Genomic DNA, 24,533 nt, shown 5'->3' with positions numbered 1-24,533 from the left:
ACTGACAAAGCCGCCCTCGTGCCAGTAGATTTCTTACGAATGCGGTATTAAACCTAGTCCAATTTGATGTCTGTGTTAGGGAAGTGTGCCAGAAAAAATGACGCAAGTTCGTTGACCCAAAAGATCGCAAATTCTTTACTGCGTGACGATTATACCTCGGCGAACTTGATATCTGTGTTGGAAAAATGTGCCACAGCTGTAGTGTTCGGTTATAATACGACTCTGTATGAATACGCATGCTTGCCGTTGCATTAGAAGTGTAGTGAAAAGATGTGCTGTTGATAACGTGGGGAACCATGGGGAATAAAAACAATCTTTAATTTCAGTAAGGTAGCAGGGAAGCAATAGTTTGTGTTCTTGATTTTGTTAAAAAAAATTCAAATGCACAAGCTTTTGAGAATTGAACGCGTGCAATGTTACTACTTTGATAAATGTTACATACAACGCAGAGGTATACAGCATGTATACATGAAGAATCGAATGATTACAAGCATGAATACATGCTACCATCACTATAAAGAGACTTACGTAGTCCTGCGTCACCTATATATGCGGTAGTGTCTTGTACACAACTCCTCTGATTTTTTCATAGCTCTTGTCGGTTTACGCTATCATATGCGGCTTTGAAATCGACGAACAGGTGGTGCGTGGGAACTCGGAATTCGCGGCACTTCTGGAGGATCTACCGCAGGGTGAAGGTTTGGTCCGTTGTAGACAGGCCCTCCATGAAACTGGTTTGGTAACTTCTCACAAATCTATTGGCTATTCGCGATAGTCGATGGAAGATGATCTGGGATAGCACTTTGTTGGCGGCATTCAGAATAGTGATCGCTCGGTAGCTCTCACAATTCAGCTTATCGCCTTACTTGTAGATAGGGCAGATAACACCGTCTTTCCACTCCTCCGGTAGTCGTTCCGTATCCCAGATTTTGACAATCAGTTGATGCAGACAGCCGGCCAACTTATCCGGGCCCATTGTATTAAGTTCCGCTCCAATGTCATCCTTTCCCGCTGCTTTGTTGTTCTTCAGCCGGTGGATGGCTTCTTTAACTTCCCCCATGGACGGTGGTGGCACATCTTCATTGCTTGCTACACCAATGTGGTCACTTCCTCCACTATCAGGGTCTTCCACCTGTACGCCATTCAGGTGTTCGTCGTGGTGCTGCTTCCACCTTTCGATCACCGCACGGTCGGCAGTCAAGATACCTCCATCTTTATCTCTGCACATTTCGGCCCGCGACACAAAGCCTTTGCGAGATTCCTTGAGTCTCTGATAGAACTTCCGTGTGTCGTGAAAGCGGTACAGCTGCTCGAGTTCTTCGCACTCCTTCTCCTCTTGGTGGTGCTTCTTCTCTTTGGAGAGTCGGGTTTGCTGTCTCCGCTTCTGTTTGTATCGCTCCACATTCTGACGGGTGGCTCTACGCAGCATTTGTGCCCGCGCTACGTTTTCTCAGCCAATAACTCTTGAAACTCTTCTATCATATTTAAATAGTTAGCTTTTGAGTGAAAACCACTTGTTTCTGGGGCTAGTATATATGTACGATTTAATGTACACTAGCGCCAGAAGCAAGCTTTTGTCACTGCAAAACTAGTTATCTTCAATGAGCCGCTATGTAGGCAACACCGTCACGTTACCATCTGACTCTCTTTTGATCTGTTTTTGAATGAAAGTAATCCACCGAATAAGCTCCTGGTTGGCGCTGTTTGCGCATAGCAATTTCTCAGGTTTCTTCAAATAGATATTGCTGGTTTTCGGTACACGATAAGCGCTTGATAAGCCCCAACAATATGCCAAAAATCAGTTTTAGTGTTAACTAGCTGACCCGATAAACTTCGTATTGCCACAAATTAAACTGTGTTGTCGTGAATCTTGGGTGACCTTTGTCACAACCTCGAGTTTTGCGAGTTTCTGAGGAGTTCACGGGTGTTTTAATATACAAATTTTCCTCACAGTAAAGTAGGAAACTACTTCCCCCATTGCTTTGCCTGATAAAATAAAGCGGATAGCATTTAAATATTCGCCATCATTACAAACCATTTCGCCGAATACCGAATATTTTGCGGAACACTAATTCTCGGTTGACCATAACGCGGAATATAGACTTTCGCAGAATATTATTTCGCGAAAAACCTTACGCGGGATGTATCACGGAAAATCTTTTCGTAGAAAGTACCATTTCGCAAGGGTGACCCAACTGAAGGAAGGTAATAGAGGTCAGTAGATCTAGGAAAATAAATAAACCTAGATAGAGGTGATCTCTACGGGGGGCTGTCTCCCCGCAGTGGCCGGCGAATCCGACGGCAGGTCGCCGGCAACACTCGCGGCCTGTGGCCGTCTCGGGCTGAATTATCTAATGTTAGTATTGACAGTTTTTGGTGATCTTGTTATTGATTAATGTTTTATGAAACAGTCTAAAATCCCTCGAGTTCGATTAGTTTTTGAGTTACGCAAAAATTTCTGTTTTATTTGTCTTTATCCCCGACGATACCACAGGGGTGAGGGGTCTCAAGCCATCATAAAAAAAATTCCTGCCTCCAAAAACACCCACATGCCAAATTTGGTTCCTCTACATGCAAACTTTCACGCCGATTGGTTCAGTAGTTTTCGATTCTATAAGGAACATCCCGACAGACAGACAGAAATCCATTTTTAAATAAAAGATACAGTCAATTTACAATCATGAGTCACACAGTGTGGGTCATTTTTGCTTTAGCTGCTTTTTTTTATTATCAGTGCTATTTATGAGTAACAATGTTATCAATCAATTAGTCTAATATTCACGCATAAATCAGCAATTCAAGTTAAAATGATCAATAATTGTATGTGACCCAAGATTGTGTACTGACTGACTTAAGGATAAAAGAACAACAGTTTGCGAAGGAAGAAACTTTTCCACAACCAAGCAGTCAGTCTGAACCAGACGATGGGAGCAAGGCTGCTGTAACCATACGGGTAGGATTTCTCAATTTTCTTCTATTGTTAGAAACTAGTACGAAAAACGATATAATTGATTTATAGGGTTTATATTTTTTCCTCTCATAACAGAGCTCGCTTCCGGATTGTTTTACACATTCCAATTTAGTACAGATCATCATCATTATAATCTATCAATAGCTATCATGACAGTTCGCGTACGGATGATTCAGTAGGATCATATTTCCACTTAATTAATTTAGCTTAGTACTTTGCGTTACATATTTTAAATCATACCAGCTAGCGAAGGGAACGAGGAGAAAACGTTTCTGCTTTTAATTTCAACATTTATAATATATGTACAATTTTTCATCTCTCACTCTTCTGACTCTGGCAGTGCACCACAGAGCATCGAGCCTTTTATGTGTGTGATTTTTCGAAACATTGCTTCTATCCGATTTTTCTCACAATCGCCACCGCCCGCCCGCCGTCGGACGCCTCTACTGTTATAGAGGTTCTGCGTCCGCTACCGCGCACCAGTAATCACCGTTAATTAAACTACACTTTTGCGCGCTGCTCTTTTAATTACACTATAGGGAACATTATTTAACATTTCATTTTTCAATTAATACTCTTTTCTTCTCTTGCCAAGCAGGGATTGGCGGTGTCTGGCGGTAGCGGCGGTAACGGCAGTCCCCCAGCAAAAATCTTATAACCTCACACCAACCGCGCGCCTGAGCTGGGACGAATCGTTTCGCTCACGCGTAGGCCACACAATTTAACAGTTACCCTCCTCAGCCCTCACTCCCGGACCCGGTTTCTGACTGAACTCTAAAGCCGGGACGGCGAGTGTGTGAGACACCTTCCACCCGAGAAAAGTGACCAATTTATTAGCTTTTATTTACAGCCGCCACGCATTTAATTTTTTCCTTCTTGCACTCTTGAGGTCGCCCAATTAAATCGGACGTTGTAGGTCTGTTTGTCACATTCTAGCAAAGTCGTTAGAATAATTTAACGTCGTGTAAAAAAAAGCGGAATGAAAAAGGCGCGTATGCAGCAGAATCATTTCTTACCGCTCCCTCCCGAATGGGTTAACAATACTATGTACAAATATTTAAAGCAGCTACTAAATTAGTTACACTGTTTCAGTAATTATTAGTCTCTCGATTTGTGTTTTTCTGCTTCCGTTCGACAATATTTACATAGACTTGTACAGAGTTCTTACAGCGAGTGAGAAAGGAAAGTTGCAACCAGGTGCACTTGTATTGACTTACGTTTTACAAGGTTTCTGAGACCGAAGGAGGAACCTCTTCTAATCAAATAAATTATCTATTTAATTGATAAAACTTCAAACTAACAAATAAACAATAGGACATAAACTGCTCTAAACATAATCTCGTTCGTCATTCACTCTCTCTCACTCTCATCTCATCTCATCGCATTCGCTCCACGGCTGCATCATCCCATCAGTCGGATTCAAGTCTTATCGGCGCTGGCCAGCGTCTGCAGCAGCCGACCGTAGGTGGTGAGATTTATCAGCGTTTTGGTGGCTGCCTGCTGCTCGGCCGGCGTTTTCGGGCACGGTCCAATCACGGTGCTGAGGCTACTGTCGTCGGTGGGTCCGAGCCGGTGGCCGAAGACAGCACCGTTACCGCCGCCACCCGGGGCCCAATATTATTTGTGCGGGCTGCCGCCCTGCTCGTCGTGGGCCGTGACGATCTTCTTCTTCAGGATGTTCATATCGTTGACGCTCTCGAGGAACGTCTTCTGTGCGGACATGATTTTCACGGTTTCGACGTCCTTCTTCAGCTCCTCCATGTCGCGCTTCAGCTTCGCCCGTCGGTTCTGGAACCAGGTGATGACCTGTCGGGAAAAGTAGAGGAAGAAGTAGAGAAGGGAACGCGGTTAGTTGATGTGTTGTAGTCTAGCGTGATTAGTTTTTAAGGAGCTACAATCAGATTTCAAGCGAGTGATTCAAATTAAAAAGGTCATCACATTGAATCGTTCAGGTAGATAATTTTAACATGACACAAGTGACACAATTTGTAATCTGATTAATAGGAAAAATATAAATGAGGAAAACAATTACCCTTCTGTGTGAGCTTCTCCGACTGGAATTGCGAAAAACCGCGACGACATGCCCGTGCGGCATTGTCGTGCCAAAGGAAAAGAGTTTTAGGATTGAAAATTTTAAGTTGTTTCGATAGGTTAGGAACCACTTCAATTTTGTGAGTGTATTTTTTGTGTGTGTATCTCTATATTGATGTATGGGTGGTCGTCGGGTAACGCGTAACACGAATTGCCACCGATACTCAATCAGTAACTCTTGGTCAGTTCCTCGATGTCCCGTTTCTGCTTCGCCCGGCGATTCTGGAACCAGGTGATGACCTGGAACGGGCAAGGGAGAAAGGTTGGTTTTGAAAAAAAGTGTGTATTTGCAGGTTATTTCTACGAAAATTGCGCCGATAGTAGGCGGTGTGGCTCATCGTTTTGCGTTTGTAGAGATTGAAAGACTTCAAGGACGCTTTGTTTTTGACAGACTATGCTACCTTGGTTGTTAGTGACACGGTAATTGCCGGGAATGGAACATGCGACAATCGTAATTGTCCTAGCAGCATCGTACCTTAGACCCAATATATTTCAATTCAGATTTTGGAGGAAACTTGCATCAATTGAGCAAATAAGCGTAAGATATTGAAAAAGTCTTACAAATACTAGTTAGTCGAATAAAAATATATAAAAATATATGTCATCATGCGAACAAGCAAAGTAGGACTAAACAACATTTGACAGGGAATGAAGGGTGTCCCACAACAAATTTCATCACGAAAAAAAAACGCTGCAGAAAATTATCCACTGAGTATTTTCGCTTGAAAGTTTTGGGTGGAAGTAGTTTAGAATGTATTGTTGACACTGTTATGTTTATCGCTGTCAGTTGTTTTTGAAAATTGCAAAAATTGCGTCACCCGAAAAGCACCGTCGCGAATCGATTTTACGCAAGCACCTGGAAAATCCTCAACACTCTCATCGGGACATCGGAAAACAACTCGGAATCGTGCAGTAAACAGTGAGCCGTATGATTTTACTTTACTACGAAACTCTGAGAGCTTAAGTGTGATCAGGTGATATAAGTGATCAGAATTACAAGTGTGTCGTGAAAGCGTTTAAGCGGAATCCCAATGCTTCGGTCAGGATTGTGGCCAAAAAGTTGAATCGGTTCAAGTCTTTCGTTCAGAGAGCTAAGGACCGGGAGGGATTGCACACGTACAAAGTGCAGAAAGCTCCAAATCGTGACGAACGGCAAAATACGGTGGGAAGGTCACGGGCCCGGAAACTGTACACCCAGATTCTCATGGATGATGAGACTTCCACTACCTTTCGGGGCTACTGTTCTTCACCGCCCAGCAAAAGTTTGATGTTCCGGAGGTAGTAAGGAAGGAGAAAATTTTAAAGTTTGCTAAGAAATACATGATTTGGCATTTGGTCTGCTCATGTGGCGAACGCTGTGCGCCGTTCGTGACTACCGGGATTGTAAACGGGTAGATCTACCTCAAGGAGACACCAATTGTCGAACACTTCTAGCAACATTTGCAAATGAAGGCAGTCCTCGATACAGTGTACCACCGCGTAGATTTTCAAATCATCGTCTTAAAAAAATGACGAACAAAAGTGGTCCCAAATCGCCTCCTTGCGAAACGCCAGATATATTAACAGATGGTGAAGACACGCAATTACCGTGCTTGATGTGCAGCGCTCTTCCAGTCAGATAGGACGAAAACCACGACACCAATCTGCTCGATGCTCTCTTTTGCAACAAATTACGGAACAATACTTTATGGTCAATTTTGTCGAAACCCGCCTTCAGATCAGTATATCAGTATAGCTTACGGTCTGCCTTCCATAGCCGTCGAACAAGTAGCAACGTAGTTGTCACCTTGAGAGGCACTATTGCCAGAGTTCTCGGACGGTGCGACGGTGTGTACTTAAATTAGATCACCGCTAAAGTCCTACTTGGGTGATCGGTGTCTGGCTGTTAAAATCGGAGAATCATTATCCAGCGAGTTTATTGCCACGTCCGGTATTTCACAAGGCAGCCGTCTAGGTCCGCGCATCATCGTGCTATATTTCAACGATGTACACTTTTCGCTACAAGGACCCAGGCTTTCCTTTGCTGATGATCTTAAGATCAATTTCGAGGTTAAAAAAGTAGAAGACGCCATGTTTCTGCAACAGCAACTGGAGAGCTTTTCTAGATGGTGATGGTGTAACGAAAATAGAATGGTGCTCAACATTAGCAAATGTTCAGTTGTGTCGTTCTCCAGGAAAAACGGCCAATCCTTTTCAACTATCATCTGGGTGGTGAACTGATGAAAAGAGAGTCCTGAATAAGGCACCTGGGAGTCCTCCTTGACTTACAGCTGACCTACAAGCAGCTACATCGTTACTAAAGCGTTCCGCAGTCTTGGCGTAATCAGGAGAACTGCGAAAAGGTTCATCGATATATTTTGGTTCAAGAATTTGTACTGCGCGCTTGTTCGTTCGACGCTGGAATATTGCTCGGCGGTCTGGAATCCTCCATTATCTCAACGGTGTTGATCGGTTAGAGAAAATACAACGCATATTCATTAGATTCGCCCTCCGTCGCCTGCTTTGGAACAACCCACTCTAGCCACCAACATACGGAATGCGTCAGATACTAATTGGACTGAGCACTGGTTGCTAGGGTGAAATCTATGCCGTGCAATCTTTGCAGCTGATATTCTGATGGCAAGGACCGATTGTTCATGGCTTCTCTACCCTATTAGTCTACGAGCTCAATCACGAGTTTTTTTGGCAGCAAAATGATCCTCCAAGTACCGTTTCGAAGGACAAATTATGCAGCAAACGTCGTCGTCGAGCTACAACAAGTTTTCGGCTAAGTATCGGCTGGTTCGATTTTCATCTAATTTGCAAGAATATTCGTGAGAACTTTTTAAACATTTTTCGTACTAGTTAGATTAAATTATCATCAGGACAACAATATGTCTGTTGGACAGTATAAACATAATAAATATCTCGGAATTTAATATTAACTGACCGGCTTTTGTCGGGAGGGATGTAAATATTACATATGCTGGCATTAAATCTAGTCTCCGTTAGCATAATTCCGTCGTAGCTACAGTCAACAGTTGCCAAAAAAATATCGTCAAGTTTGATCCTCAATCCTCTTACATTCTGATAATAAAACCAGATGGCGTCATCGGTAGCATCTCTATTTATTGCTGGCTAACTTCCAGTGGAGTAAATTTTTTGAAAGAATAATCCTCAAAGTCGTGGAATTCAATACCTTCTAGCCAGGTCGAGACTTTAGAGCGGGATCAAGACCGACTTTGAAGCAAAAGAAGGTCATGCTACTAAAGGCTGCGCCTTTTTCGACTAGCTTAACAACTTTAGGTTCTTGAGACATCCACCTCGAGATTTGCTCGTACCATACGGACGAATTTGCATTATAACATCCAGACGAATGCGTGATAAGTAAAGCCAAAATTTGTTTGCCGAATTCTGAACTATGTCGGCAAGTTTTAATGCCGTAGCCGATATATTTGATTTTAACTTAACCGTAACAACGTTCAAACAACGGCTTCGTAGTTAACTATGTTCTTTGTATGTTTTCATATTGCTTGTACTGTTAGTTGCATAGTGCTCGTACTATTTATCATTAAGACTACTATTAAGTCAGATGATTTATCTTATATCAAAATAAAATAAAAACTACGGAAACGGACATAACGATTTGCCCTGCCTGCCTGAAACCGGATGGGCATTCGGATACTTTATAAGCTAGATCAGGTACACGGGGTATTACTGCTAGCAACGGAACTTTACTGGATAATTTCAAGGGTTTAAGTGGATGAAAGCTGTGGTTTGTACTATCTACAAAAAGGGCAGTTGACTAGGCTGCTGTAATTATAGCGGCATTACGCTGATCAACGTCGCCTACAAGGTGCTCTCTCAGATTTTGTTACGTAATCTATCCCCAATAGCGAGAGAAATCGTAGTCTGCAGTACCAGGCGGGTTTTATGGAGATCCGTGCTACAACGGATTAAATTTTCACTATCCGACAAATCCTCCAGAAAGGTCGGGAGTACAAAGTGCCAACGTATGATATTTCCGTAGAGTTCAGGGCAGTATACGATACAGCCGAGCACGAATAGCTATGGCATACATATAATACACGAGCACGGGTTTTCGTACAAACTGACGCGTGTGTGTTTCGCGGGCACTTTTGAGGCTTTTCGAATCGCCAAAGGGTTGCGGTAAGAGGATAGACTGTCTTGTATGTTATTCAACATCGCTATTAAAGGTGTTATCCGGCGAGCGGGCATCGAAACAAGATGAACTATCTTTAGTAAGACGCAGATGACATCGACATCATTACTAAAAACGACGGCAGGGGACAATCTACGCCAGACGGAACACGAAGGCTTGGAGGATTGGGTTACAAATCAATGCGTCAGAGACTCAAAGACTCCAGAGAAAATAGCGTTCGTCTCCCACGGACAGTGACTACTGACAGCGATGCACTGGAAGTGATTGATGAGTTCATATATGTGGGATCTCTGGTCACCGCCGACAATAATACGATTAAGGAGGTTTAACGACACATTCAAGCTGAAAGTCGACCCTGCTTTTTCCTCCGCAAGATGCTTCACTAAAGGAGCATACACCGCTGCACAAAGCTGACGATGTACAAAACGCTAATCAGACCGAGAGTCCTCTACGGACTTGAGACATAACTTTTCTTACGGAAGACATACGTGCCCTTGCCGTATTTGAACGAAAGGTGCTGTAGACGATATTTGGCGGATTACAAACGGAATGCGGAGAGCAGCGTAGGCGTATGAACCACGACTTACAGGCATTATTTGGAGAGATTCCTATCGCACACCTGGCAAAATTCGAGAAACTACGGTGGGCTAACCACAACGCAAGGATGCCGGACGGCTATACGATGAAATCCATTGTCTTCAAGAACCCCGCCGGCACCAGGGATAGAGCAGGAATATGTGCTAGATGGCTCGACCAGGTTGAAGCCGGCTTGCATGTGTCGAGACGGGCAATGAATTTAAAATTTGGATTTAGAACCGAACTTGGGCTTTTATTGGTCTTGAATTTAGATTCCGACATGGATTTTGGCTTGGGTTTCGACCGTTTGGGTCTCGGCTTGGGTTTGGTCTTGGATTTGAACTTGAACCTGGATTTGTACTTGGGATTTTTCGAAGTTTGGACTTGGATTTGGATTTGGACATGGGCTTGTACTTACAGCTTTTGGGATTAAGCTCAGGCTTACTGTCTTACCTGACTTACAGCGAATATACGTGTTACTGCAATAAAACGGTAACCTCCTGATTTATTCGCTTATAACGTACATGCGGCTAATATCGATAACGAACGATTTTTTGCAAGTTGTGCTTTTGTAATTGCATTTAACTTGCAAAAAGTTGCACAAATAACAATTCAGTTTTACAATAAAATTATTGCGTACTGCTAGCACTTGAAATGTAACATCCCAAGTAACAATTTGGGTTTTATAACACTCTTATGACGGCATTTAAGACCAAAATTGGTCATGAAAACCGCCATAAAAGTACAATAAAACTCATATCGTTGCTTGGGATTTAAGTACGTTATTTTCAATGATCAAAATTAACGACATTTTCGATACAAGCGCGATATTTTTCGAAACCTTTGGAACCAACACGATCCCACGAACACAACGTATATTCGCAGTGAGTCAGGTAATACAGCAGGCTTAAATTTGGATTTGGATTTCAACTTGGGTTTGTACTTGGACTTGGGCGTGGGCTTTCTGAGATTAGGCTGAGGCTTGGGCCTGATCTTGGGCTTGGTTTTGGAGTTGGACCAGGGCTGGGAATGGACTTGAGCTATGGGTTAGGACTTGGTCTTGGGCTCGGGTATTTGGACTTAGATTTAGTTTTGGATTTGGGTTTGAACTTGAGCTTGGATTGGGCCCTACAAGACTTAGATTTGGACTTGAACTTGATCTGCACCAGGGCTTGGACTAGAAGTTGGGCTAGGGCTAGAGCTCAAAATTAGACTTCAACTTGAACATGAATTTAGCTTTTGACGTAGATTTAAACGTGGGTAACACTACGATCATGCGATTAATGAATAGTCTGCATCCTACTCGCCAGGTATGTAATCTAGCACAATCAAACAGGTAGCTGGTACAAATGTCTTCCAAGCAACAGTCTCTAAGCCGGATTCCCACTGGAAGGGTCTTACTTTGATCGAGGAGAAACGATTGACGACGAGATGAGAAGATATCACAGACCGTCTTCGGTGAATGTCAAATCCAGAATGTTCCATTCTTGCCGAAATATCATGTTTGTATCATAAATGTTTTTGCACGTCAACTCTTGTTGCATTTACATTAACATGTAATGCAATAGATTGGTAATATTTGAGAAAATCAATTGCAAAAAAGTTTGACTTTGCTGATTATAGATTTAGACGATTTGAACCCCCAAAATTCTTCCTCTGGAATGTCCATGAACTGCACTCATTGAGAGTTAAATGTAAATTTAGTTTTCAAATCAAGTTCAAAAATATTTGACAGCACTGCTGCTCAAAAATAATATCCTTTTCAAGTTCCTAAGGTAATTTTCTTTGAGATTGTGAAAATAGTGTCTGTCTAAACCTAATATTTTGGGAAAAATAAGCGAAAGAAAATAAGAGGGTTTGACAAAAACGGGCATTTTCTTTAAAAATTCGCGATAATGGCGTTGTTGAAATTATTGAGGGTTTTGCGTCAGAAAAAAAGACATCAAAGTATTTTTGCTTTTGTCATCACGAGCTCTCAACGCGTGACAGTTCGGTATGAAGTTTTCTGTAAGTGCGAGCAGCCTACGAAATCTCTTTTACTGCCGCCAACATCATTGGAGGTGCATCCATTAATCGAGGGGGTCCAACCAAATTTTAGAATAATTATTTTCTGACCTAAAACGAACAATCTGACAAAATTTGATTCAAATCCGCGTATGACTTCGCGCGGAAAGACCGATATGAAATCATAGAATGACACTGAAACTATTGAACAAAATAACATTTGGTCCCCAGTCTATACCAGTAAATGGCTTCAAAATTCTGCCTTGAAAAACATGTGATGCCACTCTAGCAATTTAAGTCAGTTATCACTCGCGAACTGATTGTACCTTCAACTTTAACGTAACAAACCGGCCATCTTACCTGTGCATTGGACAATCCGAGGGCAGCGGCAATCTCGTCCCGATCCGAGGGCGAGAGGTATTTTTGGTACAGGAACCGTTTCTCCAGCTCGAAGATCTGGTGGTTGGTGAATGCCGTCCGCGATTTCCTCTTCTTCTTTGGTTGGGGCCGGTTGGCGAATAGGTTCAGATGGGATTGCTCTGTGGGAAAAGTCGATACAAAACAACGATTGGGGCGATCAGTTTGGGACAATTTGTTAATTAGCTCGCTAAAAATTGAACATGCCGCTAAGGGCTTTCTACGGTTCGGTCGAAAAAGAAAGCCGCCGCCGTCGGCATCGGCTAACCTGACAGAAGCACTGACCGTTCTCATAAAGCCATAAAGTTTTATGGTGATTTAATTCTTTCGGTTTTGGAAGTTGCAATACACAACAAAGGTCTACTACTGTTCCGCGCTTGACGGGTCGATAATTTCCGACGGTTGTTGGTTTCCACCGGTCGGTGGCTGCCCGACCGCGCGCTGGGCCATAAAAAGGTTCAGCCGCCGGAAAGCGGTGCGGATAAATTAACATTAATTCATATTTTTCACTGATGAGCGTGAACTTTCAGTGTCTGTATTTATGAAATCCGATTACAATCCTGGCAGGTCTAAGTGGACGTTGTTACTTTTGGTCGGGTTATATCGTTTGAATTGCGCCTGCCTACCTACTAGCTAGCTCGTAGCTCCGATCGCAAATGCCAAAGTTTTGAGCTTCAAAAGAAGGGTGATAAATTTTCATAAAATTAACGAATTTACGAGCGCGCAGTAAATTTTGCTCATTTAATTTAATTTAACATTTTCGCCTCGTAAAAGACGAACTGGTCGCCGTCGGCGAAAAACGGTACGAGTACTTATTAGTTGCAGCGTTTTTTTATTTTTTATTTTTTTTGGGCCAACAAAACAGAAAACGAGACCCGCATTTGCATTTTAATTCGTGTTGTCGGATTTTTTTGTGGCTCCAAAGAGGGAGAGGAATAAGCAGAGAAATAAAAAAATATAAAAACAAAACAAAATGGAACAACCTGGCCGCGGATCGGCCGCCATTGTCTGCCTTGTTGCCATCAACATATCGTGTTCAGGTGCAATCTCATTAGTGACAATCGCGGAATTACCAACCACCTCTCGGCCCCATCCCACTCCGGCCGGGTTCGACATTGCTTTGTTGTCGAACTCGTTATCACCGTCATGATTGTCGTTGTCGCAGCAAGCGGCGATTGTCAATGTACGGGGCGATTTCTGCCAAACGATGGCAACTGCCAACGGGAAAGAAAAAAAACCTAATTATGTTTCTCTTGGAAAAATTTGACTGTCGTTTGAAACCGACCGACCGACAGAGGAAATATTAAATTAAACGATAATATATTAGACTTTTCCTTGTTTCCTTCTCAGCCGCACCGACAAAAGTTTTGGCTTAGAAGAAGTTATAAAATTATTAAAGTTTCACGGAAAAAAAACTATACGATCAGAAGCCGCCGTCGCCATCTCTGTGCAAAAATACAATCAAATTTCTTCGGAGCCGCCCGGACTGCTTGCTGGGTAGAATTAAGATTCGGTGGTCCTGGACGGCGCAGACGCAAAGCGGAGATTTTTAATCTGCTTCGGCGCAAATGGGCCGCAAAGTGAGAGGCGGCTAATTAGCCCAGCAGTCGAAATCGTCACTTCTGAGAAAAATTAAAAAAAAAATACGCGAAGCAATCGGTACAAAAAAAAATTCGCGACGGAGGCTGCTAAATGATGCGCATAACTGCGTTCAGCCTGCGCGCGCCTTGCTTTGATCTGTCAAGTAGTGTGTGGTGTGTGCGGCTTTGATGACAGACCGCTCTGTTACCGAGGCGGTTGCCAACTTGGGAACTATTGTAGCTGGAATCACTGGTTAGTTGCCGAGCCAACGTTCCCCGCCAATTAGCTGCCAGCCAAACGTGCAGCTGTTGACGTTCTAGGATTCATCCTTGGATAGCCTATTTTTATGGTTTGTCTTAATTAGTTTCGAAAAAGTTTGAGTTTTGAACTTCCATAAAACAAAATGTAGAATCAGGAGGAGTATCGGATACTCGAAAGTGTAGTAGTAGGGGTAACAAATTTGGAATAGTATGCGAAAGAATTTAACTATAATTGAAATGACAGTCTTACTTTGCATAGAGCCGAATAAAAATTCATTGACTCTCGCGCGTCCTACGTGTCTCGCATCTGCCGCGTACTGCGTGTGTATTGGTGCTCTTCCAGAGCAGAAGAAGCACTAAAGTAAACATTGGAACATGATGGGGGACCGACCGAACCCGTCGGCCTGCTTTGATCTGTCACGTTCCGACCGACAAACCGACCGACAAACCGACCGACCAACCGAGTGTGCGTGAGTGTTTGCGAGGTTCGTTGCATGCGCGTAAGGTGCGAGCATTGCCACGCCCCACGCGAGATGGCGCTTTGACTTTGTACTGGTCCCGGTTTTGTTTTCGTTTGCGACGTTCGGTTTTATTTATTTTTGGATCGTTCCCAATTGAATTTCTCTCGTTCTTCTACGGGTTCGTGCCTGTGTGCACACCCCGGCGGAAAAAGGTTCGAAACAACATCAACTGCCAGCAAAACCTACAACCAGCGAGGAGGCGAATTAATTGAACGGAATTAAATTAGCAATATTTTTTCGTTTTCTGGTACGTGTTGTACACAGGCTCGACGGAGCGCACCGAACGATCTCGTGGTAAAAGCGTTATTTATGATGCTTCAACTTTGAACGTGCAGTTAGACATTGGGCGCGAGCGGTAATTAGTGTCACGTTGCGTAATTTACACTGAACAAAATAGGTGCGGTGCTGCTCTTTCAAGCAAATGCACACCACCAGTCGCGCTGGTATCAGATGGAATAATTAATTATGCATCACTTGCATGCAGCAAAGGTGTTCTCGCATTAGTGGTAATGATTGATGACGGCTACCGGGCCCATTAATGTATGCGTTCGCGTCGCTTAATAAATATTTGCATCGAGTAAACCCATCGCTACTGATTACTAACAAGTTTCAACCCAAACCGCAATCGAAATGCTCGATTCGATTCGATCAACTGACAGCTGACATTGATGTGACAGTTACCGGCTACTACCAGCCCCTGCGACAGCGTCAGCGGGCCGACGGCTCGACCGATTCAGTTCGGAGTGCTTTGATTCGTGTCTGGCTGCGACGGCTATACATATAGTTTACTTCAGTTGATTGATTCCCTCCTCCTAGTAACAACATTCACCAGTTCAGTTTTATTTTCATAACCCATTCCGTATCTCTAATTAATTACCGGATTGTGCATACGTGGGCGACCGAAACACCGACACACATCCTTGACGCGATCTAGCGAAAAGCACACATCCTCCAAACACGAAAACCCCACGATCAATTAACACTGTAATTAAAGTGGCTCACTCCGCGTACTGCTTCTTCCCCGCCGAAAAGACGAACCCGCTAAGACGACGTCAAAAATATATTATTTTTTACGACCTACGAACGACAACACCACATGGAAAAAATAACATCCTTCCATTATTACTGCTATTATACTAGCTTTTGTTTGATCGGGAAAACTCAGGCAACTGTCACGTTGCTATTTTTCTTTGTTTTTTCCTTTTTTCTCCATCTAGTTTACTACTAAAGAGTCATCGCGTGATTCGTCTCGTCGTGCACTTCGCCGTAGTACCAAGCAGAGCGTGCGTGCTTAGCAGCGAGCGCGAGCTTGCATGCCGTGTACACTTGCAAACGAGTTGATCGATTAAAACACGTTCAAACTAAACTAGGCAAAAAAGCTAGGTTTCGCACTTATTTCCCATACTGCTCTGTTGTGCACCCCGACCCTACACGGAAAACCAAAAGTACCCAACAACTATGTTTAAGTAACCTAAAATTGGGTACTATTGATTCATCTTCAGTGTTGGGTAGTTTTTAAATATATACATTGAGTCATATTTACTTAATAAAACGGTAATGTGCGCATATGCAATGTTGGGTACTATTCTCCAACTTAACGTTGAGTAGTTTGTACCTAACGTTGGATGAAAATAATTGAACCCTATAGCGAGCTTTGTTGATGGTGGTTTTGCTCGTTTTATTTACTTCGTGATTAGTTTTTTCCGCGGTGGCATTTCGTTCGCGGTTTCGTTTATGAACCATTGACTGTTCGATGTCGAATGTTCGAAATTGGTAAGTAAGTAATTTGTGTCTAAAGCAGTCGATTTTGAAATTTTATTTTTGAAGGGCTGCAGTGTTACGTATAAACAGCAGAAAATGGAACAACAGCATCAATCTTCTTATGACTTAGATGGATCATCGAGACTACCAGACATTTTCGTACCGACCCGTGATAGCTAATCAGGAAGCTCAATAGTATGCCAAACTGTGGGACTACTGCGGATCGAATCCCGAGGTAAGCTATAGTTTCAAAATACTGTAGTTTAATTAGGCTATTTTTATGGAAATAAGCGTGAATTCTTAAAAACAAAGCATTTTCGGATAAATGTTTATAATAGTAACACGAAGTACACCCAACAAACATTTTTGTTTAAGAGTAGCTTGTCTAACAATTGTGTAACTAAAACCAATGAAACAAGCCCTTGATAAGCTACTATACAACAAAAATGTTCCTTGGGCATAGAGTAGTTATGTTGGAAATTCTTTTAAAACAAAACATGTCTCTTTATATGATTTTACCGCTTCCCAGGCTGGAATGCAGCCGCAGCCGGGTTCGAATCTAATGGCATCCGCACCCACAATATTTTTGACATAGGACTACGTGCTAGTTTACTACACTGGGTTTCACGCCAACTCAACCAGAAGATAGCTTTTTTGACGTAGGACTACGTCTTTGTTTACTATACTGGGACTGGGTAGCACTTTGTTAAAACGAAAATAGAAGTGTAACGTTTGAATAAAAGGTTTCAAATGGTAATAGGGATCATTCAATAATAACGTCCACTGTGGGGGGAAGTGTCAATTTTGGGACAGGTTGTGACAAAGGGGGGGAGGCAAATAGACTTTCATCAAAAGGCTGCAAAAATATGTTTCTCAGTCATTCATCACTCAGCGATTTATTTCGATCTTCGAATTTATCTTACTTCAGAAGATCGCTGCAGAGCCCGACATCGTCAAAACAAATAAATAAAACTGATTCTCTGCTACCTTTGCTTCACTCTAGAAACGACTTGTTTCATCTGCTGAACAGAATCTTTCAAGCAAGCACTTGGTTGAGTTTTGCGACGCAATCGGACAGAGGAGGGAGAGGAGCAGAAATTTGGTGGACGTCATAATTCAATCGTCCCATAACTACTCAACTACTGAACGAAATTGAACAATTTGTATGTCGTTGGATAGATAACATGACCAGTAATTTTATGGAGGGGATAAGAGAGCAATTTTAAGGAGGGCGTAAGAGGGAGGGCTCCTATACAAATGAAACACAAATTTTCTCAAAACTCGAGAACTAATCACAGAGAACAGATTAACAGGCTCGAAGGAAGTAATCGATTTTTTGTGTGTAAAATCTGTCGGTAGCGCCCTCCAGAAATAGTTTGCTAAACGCATCAAAAAATATCCATGTACCTTTATCAATATTTCTTTGTGTTGGAGTTACATAGCAGCGACGGCAGCGACATCAAGATTTAGTTTGCCACTTACTGCTCGAGGGGTGCTCTATTGAAGGATTTCTCGTAGATCACATAAAAACCTTTTACACACTTTTTGTCAATTACCTGGTAGTCTGTTCTCTGTGAACTAATCATGCAAATGGAACCAAATTTGCCATGATGGGGTTTAGAAGACAGAATTGTTTTCTATGGTGTACTGAGACCCCTTCCACTTCTAAGAGAGGGGGCTCCCATACAAAAGAAATACAAATTTCCAAACTCTAGTGCTCATCAAGCAAATGGAACCAAATTTGGCATGTGGTGGTTTTTGGAGGCATGAATTTATTTTATAATGGTTTGAGACCCCTCACCCTTATGGTAAGAGGATAAGGACTATTATACAAATAAAAGAGAAATTTTTGCGTATACAGTGGACCCCCGTTCGTTTGAACGATTCCTCATGCAAACTAACGGGGTTCGTTTTTAATTTGAACAACTAGCAACCCTAAATATGCTGAAACTTATATGAACTGGTCGCCCTGCTCTTTGTTATTGTTTTGGTGGTTTGATTTAGTCTCGTTTAGTTGGTAATTGCAAACAGCGAATATGTTATTCTCCGATCGGATTTCTATCGTAATCGTTGGGAAACGAAATGTGAAACTGATTAAACTAGAATTAAACACGCTAGATCAGTACAAACAAATCGTGTTTATGTGCATTGTCTGCGAAGGCAAATGATACCATATTGAGAATGACATTTGAACCATTTTTAATTTGCACATCGTGCAAACCAGCGGGGTTCAAATTAAAAAGTGTTCAGATTAAAAACGGTCAAACGAACGGGGGTCCACGGTATACCGTATTTTCTGCTATGTAACAAGCGGTAAGCTGTTGAAGTAAACTAGTAAAACCTTCTCGCGGCAAGAGACAGTGAATCGACGTCGTTTACGTGCCTGTTGCCATTCATGTCAAAAGAAGACATTCAAATAACGTCATATTTGCGATGAACGTGCTTTGGCTTTCATGTTATTTGTAACCTATGGCTCTTTTAAAGGCCACAAGCGAGTTAAAGTAAGATTATTGAAACATGGCAAGCTACGCTACGCTAATTTCAACCTTTATGATGCACACAAGGTAAAAGAAATCTCTATGTCTTAATGGCCACCTTGAGAAAACTTTGAGCTCAAAGAAGTACTATTTTTCACCGAAAAAGCTCAACAACAGAAAATTTAGAAAACAACGTATATAACAATGTTCCACTAAAACGTGGATTATAGTAAGATAAATAGCTTTCTAGAATACTATGAACACGTAAAAATTGACCAGAATAAGGCCATTGCAAAACTATACCTATAAAAATGGATTTCTGTCTGTCTGTCGGGATGTTCCTTATAGAATCGAAAACTACTGATCCAATCGGGGTGAAAATTTGCAGGTAGAGGTTTTTGGGCCAGGGAAGTTTCTTATGATGGTTAGAGACCCCTCCCCCCAATAAGAGGGACCAAATTTGGCATGTGAACGTTTTTGGAGGCAAGATTTTTTTCTATGGTGAATTAGGACCCCTCCCCACGTTAGGAGGGGGCGCTCCTATATAAATGAAACACAAAGTTCCTCTTAGTTCGAGAACTAATCAATCAAATGGAACCATATTTGGCATGTGGGCGTTTTTGGAGGAAAGAATTTGCTCTATGCTGAATTAGGACCCCTTAGCTTTTTAGGAGGGGGGGCTCCCATACAAATGAAATATAAATTTCCTCATAACTCCAGAACTAATCAAGCGAATGGAACCAAATTTAGCATGTGGGAACCAAATTTAGCACCTTCCCCTTCAATAGTGGGGTGGGGGCTCTTATACAAATGAAATACAAATATCCTCATAACTAGAGAACTAATCAAGCAAATGGAACCAAATATGGCATGTGGCGAGTTTTAGAGGCAGGAATTTTTTTACGATGGTTTAAGACCCCTCACCCCTATGGTAGGGGGACACCCCATCGACATCTCTATATCGAGCTGCAGTGAACTTCAGCGACAGCATGTCCTGGGCTCAAAATTTGACAGCGGGCCCAAATCAGACTGCTGGCAGTTGAGCGAAACGCAGTGCTGACATGCTATCTCATTTTCGCACACACGAGATGTTGGCGTCGAAAACATAGTTGCCTGCCGATGGCGTGTAGGGGGATAAGGACTCTCATGCAAATAAAACAGAAATTTTTGCGTAACCCAAAAACTAATTGAACTCGAGAAATTTTAGACTCTTTTAAAACATTAGTCAATAATAAGACCACCAAAAACTCCGGGGGTCAGCCCGGAGCCATACTGTAGTAGAACGGTTGAATGTTAGATATTGGGGAGCCATACTGTAGTACAATATAATTGGAATAGTTTTCTTTTTATTTAATTTCAGATGCTAGATCAGTAAAAACAAATCAGGTTTATGTGCATTGTTTTCATAAGCAAATGATGTCATGTTCATTATGACATTTGAACCATTTTCAATTTGCACGTCGTGTAAACTAACGGGATTCAAATTAAAGTGTTCAGAATAAGAGTAGTGAAACAAACGGGGATCCACGGCACGTATTTCTCTAGGGAACGAGCCAAGTTTGATGAATCAGCGTCAAATAAATCTAATAAAACTGAATTATTTACTTGAGTGTAACAGAAAACACTTGCATAAGAAGAATATCCCAAGTAACCAGTAAGCACTAAACATTAGTCCTCTGGCAACATTGTATAAGCATGCAGAACCATGATTTAAAGTTTATTATTCTTTATATACTTCTATAGAACTCTGATAATGCCAAAAAGGCGAAATAGCGGGTTAATTGAATGATTCTGGCGTTGCGAGATCGTAGGCGCGAACCTGAATTTTGCCCAACACTAGGAAGCCCTTTCTTAGCTCGTTGGTCGCTCCACCGCTCTGGAAAAATTGGGCTTTATCGCCACGGATCCTCCACACTATCTCGCCTGTGCGACAGATCTCCTGCAGTGCCACGATGCCAAAGTTTCGGGGCTCTAACTGATCGAGCAGCACCCTATCGCCACCAGCGAAATTTAGCGATTTGCAGTTCCAGGTACCAAGTTTCCATTCTATGTTTTTATTTCATCGCCTTAGTCCATGCCAAGGCCCATGCTGAATGTTCCGAGTAAGATTTCCTTGATTCTTTTTACCTTTAGGGTTTAGATAGGTAGCCGTACCAAGGCCTACGCTACCGAGTCTCGGGATGGGGCTATCATCTTGTACTGTCGAGACACACTGTGTCTCCTTCCCTGTTGGTATACGACCTTAGTTTCCATCGGGGTTGGTTACCCGATCTCCGCTAAGGTTGCTCATTTTCCGATTGGTACCACGAGGAGGTAGGGGTAGGAGTTGCTGGATAAGAGGCTAAGCACCACTATAGGGTCTGTTTTACGCATTACTCAACCATTTACCAACCAGCATCTCTTGCAATTTAGCTTCCGTTATTACTTGGGATACAAAAGTAATTCGCTTAGAACACTCTCATTCATGCAATTTTTATCAGTGTGCCTTATTGTGCCGATAAAGTGCTAATCACGTCAAACTTGTAATGCTTATCTGTTCAGTTTGACAAGTTTGAAAGTGCGACTGCTCAGAACCGCGATCAAACTGCGATATACTGAAATCACTGTGGTAAGAAAGAAAAAGGGCAACAACGACAATGTTGCTGTTTCGTTCTGTTATATACATGAGCATTAGGAACAATAATCCATATTTAACTACCACGCATTAAAAAGATTTTGATAACTGTTTGAAAAATCAGTTAACTGAATTCTAGATATTCATATAGGGATACCTCGATATAAGACAACCTCGTCATAAAACAACTTCGATATATTGCGGAGTTTCCACCTGTTTAGAGTCCTACTCGAAAATTATTAGCGTGGTTATTTTCTGCGTTTAACACACATGTTTGCAATTTAGCAATTTGAACCAGCAATGTTTCGTTATTGCCTCCTCACTGCACCCCTCCTTGCTAGACAAGCATATTTTCAATGTATTTAGTAAGTACAAGATAGTTATTATTAAAAAACGAATTTGCGTAGGACTTTGCGTAAAATTGCTGCCAGGTGCAATAAGACAATTCGATATAAGATAATTGTCACATTGATATAAGACAAAACTCTTTAACATAGCTGGTAACGCAACCAGAGCTAATTTTCCATTCCAAAATCGGCGCCATGATGTTCATTATTTCAAAATAACCCTAAAAGTTGTAAAAAACTAATAACTCCAGCAATAATAAATAGTTCAAAAAACGTAAACACACAAGACGGAGCAAAATTGGAGACCGCTAATGCATTTTTTTTGAAAAAATCATATTTCGATATAAGATAATTTCGATATAAGAAAGCTTTTTGAAATTATAAATTGTCTTATATCGAGGTATTCCTGTATACTGGGAAATTATAAAACAATTATTGTAATACAAAGGCCAGGTAACACCGCTAGGTGGATTAATTTAGGTTTTATCAGTAGAATCTAAAAGGAAAAAAATACATGACGACTAATCTACTGATTTTTCTTTTCACTTCCAGAAGTCCGATGCCTTCCAGCATCACTTGCTTGTGTACAACGCTTCCGATCGTCACTAGGTCACTCCCTGTTTGCTAGATCAGCTGGACGATCGATAACATGAGAGATACCCAACAAACATTTTTGTTTAAGAATAGCATATACATTTATTTTACAGCTAATACCCATGGAACAAGCAGGCTTCATTTTACGCATCTTTTGCATACAGAGGCAGAGCAATCTGCTTCTCACAACAATCAAGTTGCTTTCGCTTTCTGTTCAACCGTTTCCTCTCCCTCCGAACAATGCCTACATACTGTTTTCTCTTACGACCACTCATCTTGCGCAGAAGGAGCACATTGACAAGCAGAGCTAATATTTTCTTCGCACAATGGAGACACGAGACTATTCGCTCCGTGTCACAAAGAGAATATGCGATAGGCAATTATATGGACTGGAACGATTTGCTCCGTGACCTTGAGAGCATGCATTCGATAGCGCTCCGGCAGAAAAAGAAAGATGAAACCAAACTGATGCTCACTCGCCGGCAGAGCAAAGCAGCAAACACTGCAAAAGCAAAACAAAACTCGTCGCATCGGAGAAGGTAACATCCGACTGGGAGAGAGCAAATCTATTCGGCTTCTGTGCTTTGACAATAAAACGCCGAGAATTGAGATATTTTGAAGAGCACCACCGAAGCCTGGGAACAAGTGCTTGATAGGCTATTATACAACAGAAATATTCCTTGGGTATTCAGAACAGAACTATTCCGATGCAATCAAGCTTGTCACAGCCGGTTGCATCTGTTTCGGGTTTACAACCACTCCAATGTAGTGCAGGTGATGGTGAACAATGTTTAATAGCATCTTAGATCAGATTACCTTGGATTAACTCGAACATAAACGATTCGCTTGTACAGCGTTGATCAGCATCAAATTTCACTGTCGAAATTTATCGTTCAAAAGATCACTCGTTACTCAAAACTATATATAGTCACATTTACAAAATAAATTTAACTATCTTACGATTGTTGCTTTTCGGATAAGTTCGACCTTTTTGTTATCTTTATCATCAGTTCTTCAACATTGGTTCATTCCATCTACTCAAACATGAGTTCTTGCGTATCAGTATAATTAAAAATAATGTAATAGCGAATAACCAGAATTCATCCTATTTTATCTAATAGAAGAAAATGAACAAAAAAACGTTTAAATACGGCTTAAAGTTTAAACACGAGTAATTGATTTCTGAGATTTTTAATGCAGTTATTATGCTTAAAACAAAAGACATCCACGAAAAAAAAATTTTTTTGTTAGATTATAGTCACTTTAACAGCTTATGTCATTCGTGACTTCTGCGGGGTTGGGATTTGAACCCGGGTCTTCGGCGTGAGAGGCGTGAATGCTGACCACTCCGCCGAGACTGACCCCTTCATGAAAATTTATCATTGTGCTCTGACAGACGTAAAGAACACAATGATAAATTTTCGTGAACTTATCTTTTGTTTTAAGTATAAAAACTGCTTTTAAAATCGCAGAAATCAATAAGACCTTAAATAGACGAAATCGGGCCCATTTTACGTATTTTTGAGTAATTTTTTACTCATTATATAGTTTTAAGCATAAACTCAATGTTGGGTACTTTTAATCGAGCATTAAGTAGATTTTACGCAATGGCGGGATCAAAAGCATTACATTATTTTGGGTAACTTTAACCGGACAGTAAGTAAATTTAACCTAATAAATGGTTTATAAGCATTAACTCAATGGTAAGTATTTTTAACCTAACATAAAGTAAATTTTACTCAATAGATAGTTCAGATGAACAAACTCAACATTAAGTAATTTTAACCGAAAATTGTGTTTAATACCTTTTACCTAATCTTAGGTTTATTGAAAATACTCAAAATTGGCTTCCTGCACGCATGTTACGGATTGGGTAGAAGGAACTTAATACTGGGTACTTTCAGTTTTCCGTGTAATTAGTTGATCCCGTTACCGGCGGGGTGACGCGCGGTTGAGCGTTGAAATATTGTACCGTAGCGTGTTTTTAACAGGCTCGATTCGAACATCACCCGACGGTTTAGAGAGCAACAAGGCGGTCGGAGACAAATTTCCAATAATAATAATAATCGAAAAAGCGACTTGATGGTGTTAGAAAATAAAAAACGGATTTTTTTTCGTAGCCTACTGGAATTAATTTGGGGTTGCCGTCAAACGGAG

General features: G+C 41.6%; 1 protein-coding gene across 1 annotated transcript in view; it reads right to left on the bottom strand.

Annotated features, from left to right (window-relative positions):
• Positions 1-4,588: 4,588 nt before the first annotated feature.
• The window catches only part of LOC128745245 (homeobox protein B-H2-like), a 52,688-nt gene continuing 32,743 nt past the window's right edge, over positions 4,589-24,533 (bottom strand). Inside the window, exons 2-3 of the mRNA XM_053842274.1 lie at positions 12,165-12,343; positions 4,589-4,777 (exon numbers count right to left, since the gene is read on the bottom strand). Coding sequence (XP_053698249.1) covers positions 4,589-4,777; positions 12,165-12,343 — 368 coding nt within the window. The remainder of the gene's footprint in view (positions 4,778-12,164; positions 12,344-24,533) is intronic.

This window comes from Sabethes cyaneus, chromosome 1 (genome assembly GCF_943734655.1).
Source record: "Sabethes cyaneus chromosome 1, idSabCyanKW18_F2, whole genome shotgun sequence".
NCBI lineage: Eukaryota > Metazoa > Arthropoda > Insecta > Diptera > Culicidae > Sabethes > Sabethes cyaneus.
Note: the sequence above shows the minus strand (reverse complement) of the source record. Positions and strands in the feature narration are given on the sequence as shown.